Consider the following 15,958-nt stretch of genomic DNA (forward strand, 5'->3'; position numbering starts at 1 on the left):
GAAACTTTAATATTTAAAACAGTTTTGAATGGTTCAGTTTTTCATCTTTTTATCATTTAGGTCTTCATCTCTGCTCCCTTAACTCAAGTGCCTCTCTGTGGTAGCCAGGAGACTCCACATAAAGAAAGTAGAAGACAAGAAAATTATTAAGTATTATTAAGTATTATAGTTCCCTTTCGGATTTGAACATGGACAGTATATTTACTGGATGGTAATACAATTTATCTGTGTTGTCTGCAAATTTGTGATTGGTTGTGAATTACAACACTTCATTTGCATTCCTTGCTCTGTTATTTCCCTTTGTTTCTGACTTAGTTGGGTGCCAGTAATCTCTTTTGAGGAGAAAACCTTTTCCAAAAGGAAATCATACCTACTTGCTTCAAGAGAATATCTCCAGGAAAAAAAAAAAAAAGGATAAAAGCAGAAGAGTAAGCTACTTAAACTTCTCAGATTCCTTTTTTCCCCTTTTTTTTTTTTTTTTTAATATTGATGCAGAAAAAACATTTGATGACTGAAAAAATGTATTTCCTGCATTGGAGAAAAATGAGTAGAATGAGTAGGAGTAGTTCACACATTACCTAAAAAGAAAAGTAAATACATAACACTACAGGCTTGGAAAGTCAGAACAGAAAAAGATAAAAGTAATGTGGCAATGCCCCATGATTACAAAAACTCATCTTTAAAACAAATATGTAAGAAATGAGCATACTGTGAGCATGGCTATACCTCACACACATTGCATCCACCAGTTAAATCAAAATGTTCTAGTGACTTTTGGTCTTGGTTTTAGCATTAGGCAAACATGAGGTCAAATGCATGAAGCTATAATTCCCAACTCATCTAATCCTCAGTTTTTTATTACATTTACTAGTTAACTGAGTTGTCAGACAAAGCACATTAGTCATGTTAATTCAATAAAATAAACCTTTCCATAGAATGAAGAAGGTATGGAGCTGGTAAAACTTTTCTTGTAATCTGTGTTCGAATACCAGTTGTGAGATTCATTTTATTTGAAATTGAAAATCTTGAACTGCTTTCTGCTTTTGAAAGAACTGGCTTCACCATAGTAAAAAATGCTTATAGGAAAGGCAAACTGTATATTTTCAGCAACAATCCCCTTTGTTTTAATGTGATGAGTTTCATATATCAGATTAAGATATCTTACTGTTATGTAACGCCAAACAAAATCTATCATTATTGTTTGTAATATAGTGGATATTATTTACACAGACTATACGCAGAATAAAATCTCTCAAAACTAGTCTTCCTATTTAAATATTTAAACTGGGTTTGAAATTGTTTATTTCTTTAGCCAATAATTTTATAATTTGACTGTTTCCTCTGTATAATTTGACTGTTTTGCTTGAACTGCTGCATTATCACAGATTTTAGCATTTTGCATTCATATTCCTTGATGCAACTAATTTTTCCTTAAGAAAGTAGAGATGTGCTTGCTACATAAACATTAATGCCCATGTCTTCTCCAGTTATGTTCTCTCAGTCAGCATTTCACTAAAAAATCATAAATTGGATTTTCCTGTGTTCATAGTGGAGAGTAGACCAGCTCTGTGCTTCAGTGGGATTTAGACACTTAAATGTATAGCAGCTTTGAAACTGCTTTCAGTTTCAGTATTTTTCTAGGTGGCATATATAATTCAAAGCTAAATTCACATATTTAGATTTCTCCTTATATATTTATTTATACATTGTCAGATTAGCAAATATTTATAAATATACAAAAATGTGTGTGCATGTATATACATTTTTTCAGCAAGTCTTTCCTACTTCTATGGATGCATAGTTGCATCCATTTTAAGCACAGAACTGATAAAACACATTATCATGAAATAGAGTTTGGAAGATTAGAAAAAAAGAAATAAAAAACCAAAGTGTATGAAGTTCAAAATGGATACTCAAAACGTACTATTAACACATGCTCAGGATCTATGCCACTTACAAATGGCTCAGTGACTATCAGTGAGTGGAGAGGGAGTATTTTTCATAAATCAGGCTAAAATTAGATTCTGTGTAATGTGCTGAATATACATGAAAATATAGGAAATCTTCTTCATCACATGTAATTCCTAAAATGTATCTGTAGAAAATAATCTATTTGGAAGAAAACAAATTTTCTATGTTGGCTGTTATGTGAAGTATGTAGCATATATATAAATAGATGATAAAATACTTCTTTTTTTTTCTTCTTTTTTTTTTTTTTCAGCCTCAGGTATTCTTTTTCCCCGTCCTTTTATACTTTGGGAAGACCCAAGGAATTCTTCCCAGTTAAAAATAAAATAAAACCCAATAGAAATATTTATCAGAAATACATAATAGTAGTATTAAACCTAGCAAACCACTATGAATGACAAAATGTTTAAGAAAGAAATGAGATTTCTTTTTAGACAGAATTTAGAAGGTAACTAATTGATACTATGATTTTATGCAAGGTTATTGAGTTCTTAAACATAATTTTTTTTCAAGTGTACCTAATTTTGAATTTTCAACCTATGATATTTCATTAATCAATTAGCATCATAAGTTTGCTTCCAATGTTGGTTATTACTGTTTATGGCTTGAATTACAGATAGCACTTTGTCTTGTATGAGAATGTAGCGTATGTATGCATCTCTAAAATTGAAGTGCAGCCATAATATTTGCATAACTGGTAAAAATCACCTGCTATGCTGCACTGAAGCAAACTCCCCATTAACAGCCGGAAAAATGAATTAGTTAAGAGTGCAGAACTGTGACAACAAAATGTTGTCACAAACTTTTTCATTGTTGTGTATTCTGAATGCTCATATCTGAAGAGGCTGATGCAAAATAAATAAGGGATGAGAGGCAGCTGATTCTGATGTATTGGGGTTTCATGTTCTTAAGAGCTAGCTTTGAGTTTAAACAGTTTAAACTCATGAATGCTAAAAGATTTGTAAATTTAGTAAAAAAAAAAAAAAAAAAAATTGCCATTAAACTCAAGGTAGGAAATTATTATACATTTTTTTATGTATCTTTATATAAAAAGTTACAAGTAGCAAGCATATGACACAGAAATGGAACAGTAACAGCAACAGTTGTGAATGCATGCTTTTTACAATGTGTCTAATAAAGAGATTTTTGCCAACTCAAATATTCAGTAACATACATGCAGATTATTTTCTCAATGTCAAATTCAGCCATATTGCTAGATGCTTATCCAACAAACATTTCTATTGAAGATGAGCTGCTAAATACCTGATTTTAATAAATTGTTCCTGAAATTGGGAATTTTACTTGCAATGAAAAGAAGAGAGAAATAGAAAAAGAGAAAGGACTGATAAGCATAATGATGAAAGTCTTATTGCCATCTAGTGATTTTACTCAACACTGTTTGCTGAATTTTGTCATGATATGAGAATAGCTGGTCAGAGAGTCCATAAAACCTCTAGCTGGTGTTTCCAAGGTCCATAGTTTCACATTTCATTGTAGCATGTTCAAAATCACCCAGGTGCGCACTATTCTCAAGAACTCTATATAATGAAAACAATGTACATACAACAAAAGTTCAGTGTAACTCTTCTTCCACATATCACACAACATACATGTAGATAACAGACAAAAAGAAATATATCAAACAAAATAAATCTAAGAAAAAAAAATAAAGTAGGGACAGTCTCAGCCAGGAGCTAACTTCTTCTTCAAGTTTGCTGCAAATCTTAAAATGTATTTAAAAACTAAGGAGCACTTGGTGGCCAGCAACCAAACTAGAAAAGAAACATATTATTGTGCAATGGGGATTTTTGCTAAAGAAGTAAGAAATGTCTTAGGTTTGGATAAAGGCAGTGAAATGAAATTAGAAACATGTCCACTCTCTCTTTCTGACAGCTGAAGTAATTCACTATAGATTTTTCCATTCAGTTCACATGACTCTATAAATATTTCTTCTCTGAAAGCAAAAAAAGGTTAAAATATGTAAAAATACGTACATGTAAACATGTACATGCATATATATGCCTATACATATAGACATACATAAATTGGCAGACTAACAACTATAACTTTAATATACAAAAATGAGGTGGTGTTTAAGAGTTGATAAGAAATTACATAAAATTAAACGCCTAGGAAAAGGCTCAGAAATAAAATTTAATTTCCAACGTTAACATTAATTCTAAAGAATTTCTAAATTTATCTGCACTCCCATAATTTTTTCCCCTGACACTTAACAAGATTAAAGAGTAAAATAAACTGAAAACAATTATTTCCTATCTTCATGGCATGGGTTAAACTGATAAATTTCACATAGTTTCACATAGAAAGACTCTAAATTTTATTTTCATAAACAAAAAATTAATAAAACACTGGAGCCACGCTAAGCATCTCTTTTCATGATGTGTTTAGAATGCAGGTTATATTTAGATGAAAGATTATACTTAGCTGATTCTAGAATCAATCATAAGAATTTAATAGTTATTGTTTTAGTTCACAGTGCTAAACTAATCATTTATCTGATGTTTAGTTTTCTCTGTATTCAAACGTACATCTCTTTCTATGCAAAGATTTCTATGAGGTGGTGTAGAAACTGGGAACTAACAGACATTTCAACAATATAACAAATAAAATGAAATGCAACAGATGGTTCATTTGTTGTACAGGTATGTTTACTTACCTCAGGTTTGTCTCTTAGACCCTAGTTGTGTTGTACTCAGACTCATGTTTGCTTAGAGACCCAATGAGGCAGAACCTGGAATGTTATGGCTATTTCATTCAAAATAATAATGTTTGCATAGAAAAAAAGAAATATATGCATATAGATACTTAATAGAGAGTACATATTGATTAGCTGTTCAATATTCATGAAGTAATTTACACTGGCATGCAATTAGATTAAGATAACTTCTTTTTAAGAGAAAGAAATGCCTTAATGTGCAAAGAAAATATGGAGAGCATGTAAACAGTCACAAGAAGTGCATAAATAATGCATGCAAGAGAAAACACAAATATTTATTAAAAGTTTCTGTTTGCTTTTCCAAATAAATGGTTCATATCTCTTTTCCCTTTTCTCTCTACTTGTAAACTTTTAATAGTTTATATTTACAGTCGTTTAGAGTGCAGTATACAATAACCTAACTTTTCTATTAAAAATATCGTGCTTGATATTTTCACCGATTAAAAAGATTTTTTTTAACTACATTCTTATATGTAAATATATGAGCATTCTCTATTTGCTACACTGTCTCATAATTAATATATGTTTATATAAAAAAAATACACTGTGATAGTGGAACACATACATTAATGTTATGCAAATATTGTCACTCACTTCATAAAAGATACTATTTCATGGGTTTCCTTACTGCCCGTCTCCTTGTTCTGTCATGTGTCATAATGAATAAATGTATTTTTGTTGTTGCATTGATTTAGAAATGTTAGACCAATAGTGGACAAAATTCAACGCCACTTCAGTTTCAAGGAAACCATATGCATGTGGCTATTTCAAAAGCTAAAATTAGACAAAATCTTTGGTTTTTTAAAAAAAATGTACCTGTTCTCTGTTGGCTTGTGTGTGCACGCATGTGGGCATGTAAATAAAACAGTGAAAGAAAGATATTGGATTTAAAGCTGAAACTGAGATGCAGAAGCCTCCATGAAACTGGAGCAGAGATGAGAGACAGAGAGTGATAACAGATGGCATGTGCTGTCAAGAAACAGAAATTTAAGCAATAAACAGAGAAATAAAAGAATATGCCTTTACTGGAAAAAAAAAAAAAAAAAGTGAATATGTTTGGGCAATCAAGTCCTTACACAACAGTCTTCATCAAAAATCTATTGATACTGACCGCTGAACAGCTTTATCATGTCTTGACAGCCTGTGGCTTGTAGTTGGTACCTCTTCAATTTCATCTATCTCACACGCATCTGCAGCATCTTGTGAGTAGCTATGCTTCATGACAAGGATATTTCTCCTGTTCACGGGCTGAATGAGGGGTTTTACAGGCTGGGGTTGTATTTCTGTCAAGACAGAAGCATCTCTTGTGCTGAGGTTACTACGGCTGCCCTTAGTGCTAGACAGTTGTGATCCACAGTGATGGTCATGAATGCATTTTGAAGATGATCTCCGCAGTTTATGATAATTTTCAAAGTCATCTGCAACATCAGCAAGGTCAGCTGTAGTCCCTGTCCCTCTGAGGGTGCATAACTCATAATGAGGAGGCTCAAACACCTCCTGGAACACTGTTTGATCAAAGTCTGTTTTCCTTTGGACAAATTTTTTACGAGGCTGCTTGATCTGTACTATCACAGAGATAACAATGAGGATGATGACAATGCAAGAGGTCACCCCAATTATAGTCCCACTGGTATTGGTGAGTTGGTCCAATAGGTTAGCTTTTCTTTTTTCTGTGTGCAATGAAGAAAAGAAATAAACACAGAATTAATTTCATATCAAGATTAAAAACAGCCATTATGTGTTCACAGATCACTGCAAAGCCACGCCTAGACTATGTCTAAGTTCACATAGTTGGTCTTACTGGGGAAAAGTGAAAAGGAAGAAATCAGGTACTTGTGCAAACCAAATAAATAACACGTAGGTCCTCCAATTGGCCCCACACTTGGTTAGTGCTTTATTCAGGGTATATTATAATCTTAGCTAGCTGAAATATTTATATGCTTGTTTAATAGAAAAAGCAACCACAATAAGAAATAAATGGATTTAGTGCCATCTCTGAACTCTATTCACCTGCTAAAGCCCCCATGTCAGATGCAAAATTTCTGTTATTTACTCTTTTTTCCAGTAAATACATGCAGGTGGAACATTAAGATTAATGAAACAGCAAGTTTTTACAGGTTCTAGAAATAAATTCTTTGCATTGGGAACTTTTTTGAACTACTGTTATTTATGAGCTAACTGGGGACTGTTGATAGTCAATGAAAAGCTAAGTCAGGAGAAAATAGAAGAGCTATTCAAACTGAGCTTCCAGAAAGGGGAAAAAAGAAAAAAGAAAAGAAAAAAAAGAGAGCAGGTTATTTATTTTGGTTGTGACCTATTACTTTCCAGAACATTACAAAAGATGTATAAATGCTCAAAGCTGATCAGAGCTATGATGCTTTACTCAAGGTCTGCCAAGAAGCTGGCCAGAAAATTTGGTGTTTAGAATGAAGGAAAATATGCAATAAAATAATACAGAGAAAAAAAAATCACTCTAGTGTTCTGTATGTTCTTCTGTTATTTAATTTCGAACAGCTGATGACACCTGAGACAGTGACAGAGCCAAGCTGAAAGCAGTCACATCAGCTTCTCACAGGCACATCAAAATTGACAACTGTGATTAAGTTTCAATACCCTATCTGGTGTTATTTTTCTATCAACTTAAAACATACCAAAGAACATAATAAAAAGCCTTTGAAATGAAAGTCACTGGCCCCCAAATGATAAAATCCAGCTCTTTATAATCTTCTTGATACGCAAAATGAATTTTTCAGTACTCCCCATTGCCTACTCTTATAGATCCATTTGGGGTTTCTCTAACTGACTGACAAAGCCTGTAGGGAAAGAACAGATTTAGAAAAAGCAATGGAGCAGCAAACAGTTGTTTTTGCAGGAACCATCAAACAGGATGGGATACAAGCACAGGGCCCAACAAAAAAAATATTTGGCATGTGAAAGATGAAAATCATTCTGGAAATTAGAGAGGGGAAGGTTTTCTATTTTCGTCTGTGCTGAAGAAGCACAGTTCTTCCCTGGTTGTTTATTTCTTTGAAGAATATTTTTTGATGTCACAATTTTGTCATGTTCCTTTGAAACATGATTTCATTTATTTTTTATCCTGCTGCACTGCTTGTCAGGCTTTTACAGACTTCAGCAGACTCACAAGCTGATGGCTAATCCCCATAATTCTGAATTTTTTCTTGATTGGTTCCTAAATTTGGCATTACTCATGTTTTAAGGAACAAATCTGCTGTAGCAGAGGAGGGAAAAAAAAAAGAAGCAGCAGACCATACCCTGGATCTACAATGCAAGTTAGTTAAGCTCTTTCTTATGAAGACAACACAGATGCTGGCTTCTATGGAGACACAGAGCAATATTTAGAAACTTTGTCAACACCTGATTGGGAATATCAGTTCCTGCCTATGAAACAGACATGATGCCTGTGCTTATTCTTGCACTTCAATTTCACTAGGCAATGATAAATGGATCTGGATGCTTTTTAATGCTGCTAATTTCAGTTCAGCTATGCTGTTTGCTTTTAGCCCACCTGGGCTATTGTTGGCATGACATGCAGCTAGCAGACACCTGCTTATGCATATGCTACTCCACTGCATAGGCAACTATATCAAAGGAACCAAAAGATTACTATTAATTAACTTTTATATTGTACAGAAACCAAATGGTCATAGAGCCTGCCAGAAGGATATAACAAACACAAACAAGCACCAAACAAAACAAATGCAAACACTGAAAGCAAAATCCACAAAGATTTTCAGCTCTGCATTTTAATCTGCTGTCTGATGCATGCTGCCCTTGAATTACATTTCATGAGCCTTGATCAACCTGAAACATACTTAACAAGAAACTAAGGAGAACATGCTGTATTCCATGTGTCTGATAAACTGACAGTTTCAATTCTACACATTACCTTTGCAGTGGTTTTCATCCCAAGGATACACACAGTTCTGGAGTCCATTGCAGACCAATGTATTATTAATACACATATTACTGTGGCAAAAGAAAGTGTTGGCTTCACAAGGGGCTAAAAACAAAAATAAAAAGCTGATATTAAATAGTAAATCATTCAGTTCTTTACAACAAGTATATGAAGGCTGTATCATAACCACCTGTACTAGGAGAAAGCTGTACAACACAGGTTCCTTAAGCATATTTAATATCTGACATACACTATCAGCAGCACTCAAGTCACACACCATTTATTACTCCGGAGCAACAGATTTTCACTTTTGACTAAGACAGATGGACTTCTTCACCACAGTTTAACTCTGATGGCTGCAGTGGGTTGACACCTCATATATTGATGGGGGGGTCACTGGTGTGTAATCAACATAGTTTTAGCCACATAGATCCAAAACACAGTACTTTATGAGCTAATAAGGAGAATGTTGACTATATCATAGCTAGATCCAGTACAAGTCAAAGAATTCGTTTCAAAGTTTGTTGTAGAAACTCCAATTTTAGAAGAAACCTTGCATGGCTGAAGGAAGATACATACTTTAGTGCTTGTATCAATGATATCTGAACCCTTATACTCAGAGAAAATAAAACTATTAAAAAAGAAGCTAAAAAGAAAGATTGCAGTAAAAAAAAAAGTATCCTATTAGCCACACATGAAGATTAAAAACAGCAACTGTCATCAGTGTCCTTAGAGCTCACAATTTAAGGGAATCATGCAGGATTAAAGCTTTACTGAAGAACAAACTTTTACAATGGTGGCAGCTTTGAGGTCATCAATAGGAACTGGACCTGATTCTCAGGTATTGGGGTTATAAAGATAGTATTGCAAAATCATTTAATATAGTAAACATAATTCACTTCTCATATTTCTTTTAATTAAATAATAATAAAAAAAAGCCAAATCTTCTTCATTATGGAAAAAAGCTACACAATTTATCGGTGTGAAATCAACAAAAATGAACTCTTTATGCAATTTTATTTTAGCTCAACCCCAAACCATTATTATATTTCCTAAAGAAAAGTTTTTAAAAAATAACTTAAGAACCTGCTAATCAAAAAGCAGTTATGATGTTAAAGCACTTTTAAAAATACTTCATATAGTAAGATATATTTGCACCGTGGAGACTGGTTGAGAGCAGAAGACTGCTTCAGTGGTTTGCTATGGACAATGCAAAGGCTTTGTGTTTCAGAAATTAATGACTTCATATATAATATCAGGAAATTCCCTTTTCAGTAACTGTGTAAGTTCAGATATGCATAACTGACTATAATGGCTTCTCCAGATCAGTTACATTCTTTTGAATAAATAATAAAAGCTATCAAAACTTGTATATGCCGCTTGATATGAGGTTTCTCTGAAAGTAATTCTCAGCTACACAACACTATTTTTTCACACAGTCACCACCATTAGCTGTGTGATTTCACCAACAAGAGGAACTTGTTGCTGAATGCTGAGCTTGTAAATATCTATACCAGCAGAGGTAATCCATTGTTGCACAGTTGCTGTGATGGCACCATTAGTGGGAAAATGTTGCCACACAGTTCATCTTTCGTGCGCCCAAACAGATGGAAGTCAGAAGGCGTGAAATCCAGAAATACAGTGGGTGTGGCAGGACAGTCCAGCCCAGATTGGCAGTGTGCTCCACAATTTTCAAACTGGTAGGGGTTATGGTGCTACCACATTGCAGGAGAAAGGCTGTCTTCTTCTCTGGCCTGATTCTGGAAATTCAAGCCATCAGCTTATAGTCAGTGTCACAGTGCAGCAGTCAGAGTTGATGGCTTGTTCAGGTTTCAAGAAATCTAAAAGAATCACTCCTTTCCTATCCCAAAAGGCAGTGTACGTTGCTTTACCCTCTGAGGGCTTCATATGGAATTTTTTATAGTATGGGGAATTCATATGTCACTACTCTACGGACTGCTGTTTTGACTCTGGCTCATAGTGGTGACACAACATCTCATCAATGGTAATGATGTGATCCATGAAACTGTGAACTTCAGCCTTGTATTTGTTCAATAGGTCCTGATAAACTTGCACAGCGTTCTTTCAGCTCCTTTATGAGAATTCATGGGACCCATCTGCTGCAAACTTTGCAGTATTCCAATGCTGCAACCATCATTTCCAATACAATGAAGTTGATATTCAGCTCTACACACAGTTCCCTGGCTGAAATCCACCAATTCACACAAATTAGCTGATTGAGGTGCCTGTCTTCTCATGGAGTAACAGCTGTGAATGACCATCTAGCCTTGTCTATCATGTCACTGTCTCCACAGCCACACTGTAGTCATATCCACTGTTTGGTCTCCATGAACATTCAGAAAATGCCAATGAATATCCATGGGTGCATTTTTTTTTTTCCACATGGGAGAATTCAGCAGCATATCTTTACTTTGTACACACATTCACGTCAGACACCACTTTGTCTGACTGCCCCTTTGCTGCCATCTGTCACACTGCAACAAGTAATGGGATATCGGTGGGAAGATTCAACCTCTACTACCATATCACCATCATCTACCTATAATATAATGGGCCACTATAGTACAACAGGCATTGTTCTCAGAGCAGCCCTTGTACAGATCTATCCTATCAGATACTATAGCATAAATACATTTATCTATGTCATATATAAAGGTTTGCATCTTCAAATAGCATATACTTTCTAAACTACGCTTCTGTTGACTTCACAGAAGTCCAGTATTGTCAGAAGCTTAAAGAGTTATTGATCTATTATATAAATAACACATTTTTAAAACACAGATATTTACATAAAATAATGTAGATAAAAATTTCAGTTTGAGAGGCTTTATAAGCTGGCTTTACGTGTTTTTAAAATATGAAACATAGTAGCTCTTTTGTTTCCACTGCTTGCATTGCTTTTAAAAAGTAGAAAATACTACTAAAATATATATAATACATCATAATATCCCTTAGTGGCAATGGTTACAATTCCATAGCAGAAGATCTATTTTAATGCTTACAGCTTTATATTTTCCTTCTGCCCAAATTACAGCTTGAGTTTCATGGCTGATCAGTACCTGGAACCAAGGCTTGGGGAAGCCACACTGTGGAAAAGGTAGGGGAAGAGTTGAGTGCCTTTACAGAAGGCAAATTGGCCAAACTGATTCTGCCAATTAGCAGTGCTCAGTTTTGAAAACATCCATATACCATCTCTCCAGCCTGCAGAGAACCTGATCAGGTATTAAGTTTGTTAAAGGAAGGCTTTTACTTTAAAGCAGGTAGAAAAGCAGAACAGCACACATACATATTAGAAAATGAGAGTACTTTGGAACAGTCCTTATCCGAGGACAGTGTCACATCATGATGTAGTAGAGAACCTGCCAGAGGCACCATCATTCAAGGCACCATCTTTCACAATCTAGCTGCACTCCTTTTGTTCTGGTCAGTGTGGAGATAATTTGGCACTCTAACTGTGTGCTCTAAGCAAAAATTAAAGAGAAAGGGAGAGAACTTACAAAAGGGAAATTAAGAATACCCAACTAGCTATCAATCAAAATAAATGGTAATGCATAAGAAGTGCACAAGAAAAGACCAAAATGCTAATAAAGACATAAAGAAAACAAACAAACACAATACATAAACTGGTGTGAAAGTAATTAGAAGTGATGTGGTGAGGATGAAATGCTGTTTCAGCAAGCAGAACCTTAAAATGTCTACGATTGCCCTTGCCACTTTAAATTCAGTCCGATCTAACTCTGAATGTGACAGCAAAGAAAGGATTCATAGTGGGAAAACAGCTCCCCAAAACATTAGAGAACAATTTAAACAAAAGAAGGAAATATGGGAATTTAGAAGTATAGGTATGGTAAATAGAAAAAAGAATAGCCGGAGGAAAGTAGTAAAGGAAATGAACAGTAAAGGAAGCATGAAGAACAGAGAAATAGAGGAAATATAAGACATTCCATGCTGAAAGTAATTAGAAAATACTTTATCAAATTTAAAATATCAGGAAATGTTCCAGCAATAAGAGATAAAAAAGAAGAGCAATTATTTTCTTTCTTTCTTTTTTTTTTTTTTTTCCTCATAGATTATAGAAGACACAATATTCATGCAAAATGACGGCAAGGAGATCTGGAAACAAAAGTCAGGAGAAATGAAGGAAAAAGGAAGAGTTTCTGTCTCTCTACAGTCAACAGCACCTTAAATTATGGAAGAAAGAAAGGCTATGTGAATAAACTTCAAGACTAGATGGAAAGAGAGGAAGGAAATCTCAGAATAACTACACTAAACCTAGCATGAGAAAAACCCAAGCACAATATATTTCTAGACATAACAATGAAGAGTACTTCTCTGTTTATGTTTGTAAAATTAATATCTCAAATATTAATATGTCAAATATTCTCTGGTCTCTTAAACTCAGAGTGATTAGAGTGATTGTTTTGGACAAGAAATCAATATTGCTCCCCACTCTGAGTAGCCCCCCACCCACCCCCCCTTTTTTTTTTTGTGGAATGAAATCACCAAGGGAAGCTGAAAACTTGCCAGTCTGAACATACATTGAAAGAATTAGCTCCTTTGTCCTTGAAGAGGCATAGCAAAAGGTTCTTGGGATGCAGTATCAGGGGTATTCCAGTAACAGCAACAAAAAAACCTATTTGGAACTGAACAAGATGTTTTTAAAGCAAGATGAATCTGGTCCAACACTTACCTTGAGGGTGCTACAGAACTCTGGATGGGAGGAGAATCAAGCAGACATGGTTTGTGGCTGCACCACTGGATAGCTCAACCTTTGCTATCTTCTACATCAATGCCACAACATGTAAAAGTTTAACAATAAGGAAAAAGTGTGAATGTATGCTTTCACAAAAGGAAGTAGCCACTATCACTAGCTTCAAATAGAAATCCTCTGTACTCAACAGGAGACAGATCCATCAGTCTACAGTCTTCTCCACAGCTACTTAAATGTCCTTACATGAGTGAGCAGCAGGACTGAACAGAGGTCTGCCTTGGATTGTGTTAACTTCTGGTTTTAGGTCCAGGATTAGTGAGCAGACAAATGTGAACTACAGAGAAATGCTGCATTAAGCGTCTGTAGCCACATATTCACAGGCTTAGTGGGATTTTAACTGCCTGTGTAGGGCTGCATTGGAGGGCACAAAAGGAATAATTTCATGTTCTAGGGACCGGACAGCAGACTGGAAAGCAAGTTTGCAGTAAAGATGCTGATGTACAGTAAGATGATAATGAACCAACACTTTGCCCTTGTGTCAAGGAAAGTCAATCAAGTACTAGGTTGCATTAGAAAGAACATTGCTAGAGCTGAAGAGAAGTGACCCTCTGCCCAGCAGCTATGATTCACATCTACAGTGCTGTGTCCAGTTCTGGGCTCCCTCGCTTAAGAAAGACACGAACATTATGGACTGAGTCCAACAGAAGGCCACAAAGATGATTAAAGTCTTGTGTAATCTGACGTATGAGGGAAGTCTGGGAGAGCTGGAACTGAATCAGTCTGGAAAAGGCAAGGCTCAGAGGAAATACTGTCAGTCTGTACAAATAATTAATGGGGCAGAGTAAAAAAGACAGAGCTAGGACCACCTTAGTGGTGCCTAGTAGACACAATGAGCTCTAAATGAAACACATTCCTCCTAAACACAAGAACAAAGTTTTTACTTTGTGAGTTGTCATACACTGGGCAAGATTTGTTTTTCCACAAGTTTCTGCAGTCTCCTTTGTAGGGGATATCGAAAATCCAACTAGACACTGCCCCACCGCCCCCTGTTACCAGCTGTTGACCCTGTTTTGAGTAGGTCTAAGGCAGAGTTCAAACCCCAAAGTCTCTTCCAGCCTCAAAGAGGCTGAAAAGACATGGCTTGATAATAGGATTAAAAATTACAGCTTGGATCACAAAGTTGCATTTATTTTTACTGTATCCCAATGCAACCTTGAATCAAAATCAGCCAAGGTACTGGCCTAGAAATTAGTAACATATTCAGCACAATGAACAATTCATAATGTTAACAGCATAAGTAAACAAATTGTAATTATTCATATAATTCAAGTTGATCTACTTTAATAACTGAAAGTCTTTCCTAAAACATTGAATTTGTAAAGTACAAAAATACTGTAATTTAAAAATTCAATGAGAAAAATTACTCAAAGACCTTTTTCTGTTTTAGAGTTGAACCATGCATTATTTGTATGGAAATTATACATATATATATATACATATATATGTGTGTGTATATAAACCTTCAAACAGTTTCCCTTTAAGATGTAAAACGTTCTTAAAAAATGTTCTATGTTATGTGTAGGTGTACCTTGCATTTCAATACACAAACAAATTTTGCGGTCATGGAACAAAGCTTAATGTAGTGACTTCTCTTTTGCAACAAGTATTTACTCTGAACACAAGATGGAGCACTTACCCTAGAAGACACATAAACAAGTGTTTTAAGAAGGTAGATAGATGGTATATAGAGAAAGACTTTTTTAGGTTTATGAAATATATACTTTAAAAAACTGTAGAATAATAAACCTATTACTGTTACCTGACTAATAAATATAATTTATTCTTAGTGGAGACAAGTTAGAAGACTAGAAGTTTGTTACAACCATCATATTTCCAGAAGGTTACCGTCCTGGTACTTAAGAAAGCCAAGTTTAGAATTTGAAGAATAATTTCAAAAGTTATGACAATTGAGCCAATGGCATTGTCTACATCTTTTCAATGTTAAAAGATTCTTGGAATGCACATGGAGGTAATAATTCATACATTTTCATTTACTAATCCAAACCAATCACAAATTCTTTTAATCCTGAATAGCCCTAAGGCAGAGAAATATAAAGAGCATTAGTAGCTCTTCTATACGCCATGTTTACAAAGTAAATGAAATAAAAGCAGTCATATTTCATATTTTTTTCCAAAAATATTGCTTTCACTTGGGTTGCAAAATAAATAATCACAAATTAGTATTCACCCATTTATACTATATAAAAATATGATATATATAGGACTATAACATATTCATTGTGATATTAATAATTGTAATAGTATAGAGTAATAGTAGTAAAAGTACTATACTATAATAGTACAGTATAGAGATATAGTGGTATAAGTAACAAAATATGTTATCTGTGTGCTAAGCATGATTTTTAGAGGGGTTACGCTGGGTATTAAATGCAGACATAGTGGGGTCAAAGTATTTTTACATGATGAAATCAAAAGCTGACTTCTTATATATCTGGTGTAATGCCTGCCTGGTCCAGTGCAGTGCTTTCCCCAGTGTATTTACACTATTTGTCAGCACTATATGGAGCTACTTTTAACTCCATTA

The 15,958-nt window shown here is 34.6% G+C and overlaps 1 protein-coding gene across 5 annotated transcripts in view; it reads right to left on the reverse strand.

Annotated features, from left to right (window-relative positions):
* Positions 1–541: 541 nt before the first annotated feature.
* The window catches only part of NETO1 (neuropilin and tolloid like 1), a 67,738-nt gene continuing 52,321 nt past the window's right edge, over positions 542–15,958 (reverse strand). Inside the window, exons 6-9 of one of the 5 annotated variants that reach the window (XM_048939727.1) lie at positions 8,613–8,726; positions 5,817–6,375; positions 4,646–4,720; positions 542–3,506 (exon numbers count right to left, since the gene is read on the reverse strand). In XM_048939727.1, coding sequence (XP_048795684.1) covers positions 4,660–4,720; positions 5,817–6,375; positions 8,613–8,726 — 734 coding nt within the window. In that variant the 3' untranslated portion in view covers positions 542–3,506; positions 4,646–4,659. Of the gene's footprint in view, positions 3,507–4,645; positions 4,735–5,816; positions 6,376–8,612; positions 8,727–15,958 lie in introns of all 5 variants that reach the window. The other 4 variants (XR_007375838.1, XM_048939725.1, XM_048939723.1 and 1 more) reach the window with 4 other exon arrangements.

Source organism: Lagopus muta, chromosome 3 (genome assembly GCF_023343835.1).
Source record: "Lagopus muta isolate bLagMut1 chromosome 3, bLagMut1 primary, whole genome shotgun sequence".
Classification (NCBI taxonomy): Eukaryota; Metazoa; Chordata; class Aves; order Galliformes; family Phasianidae; genus Lagopus; species Lagopus muta.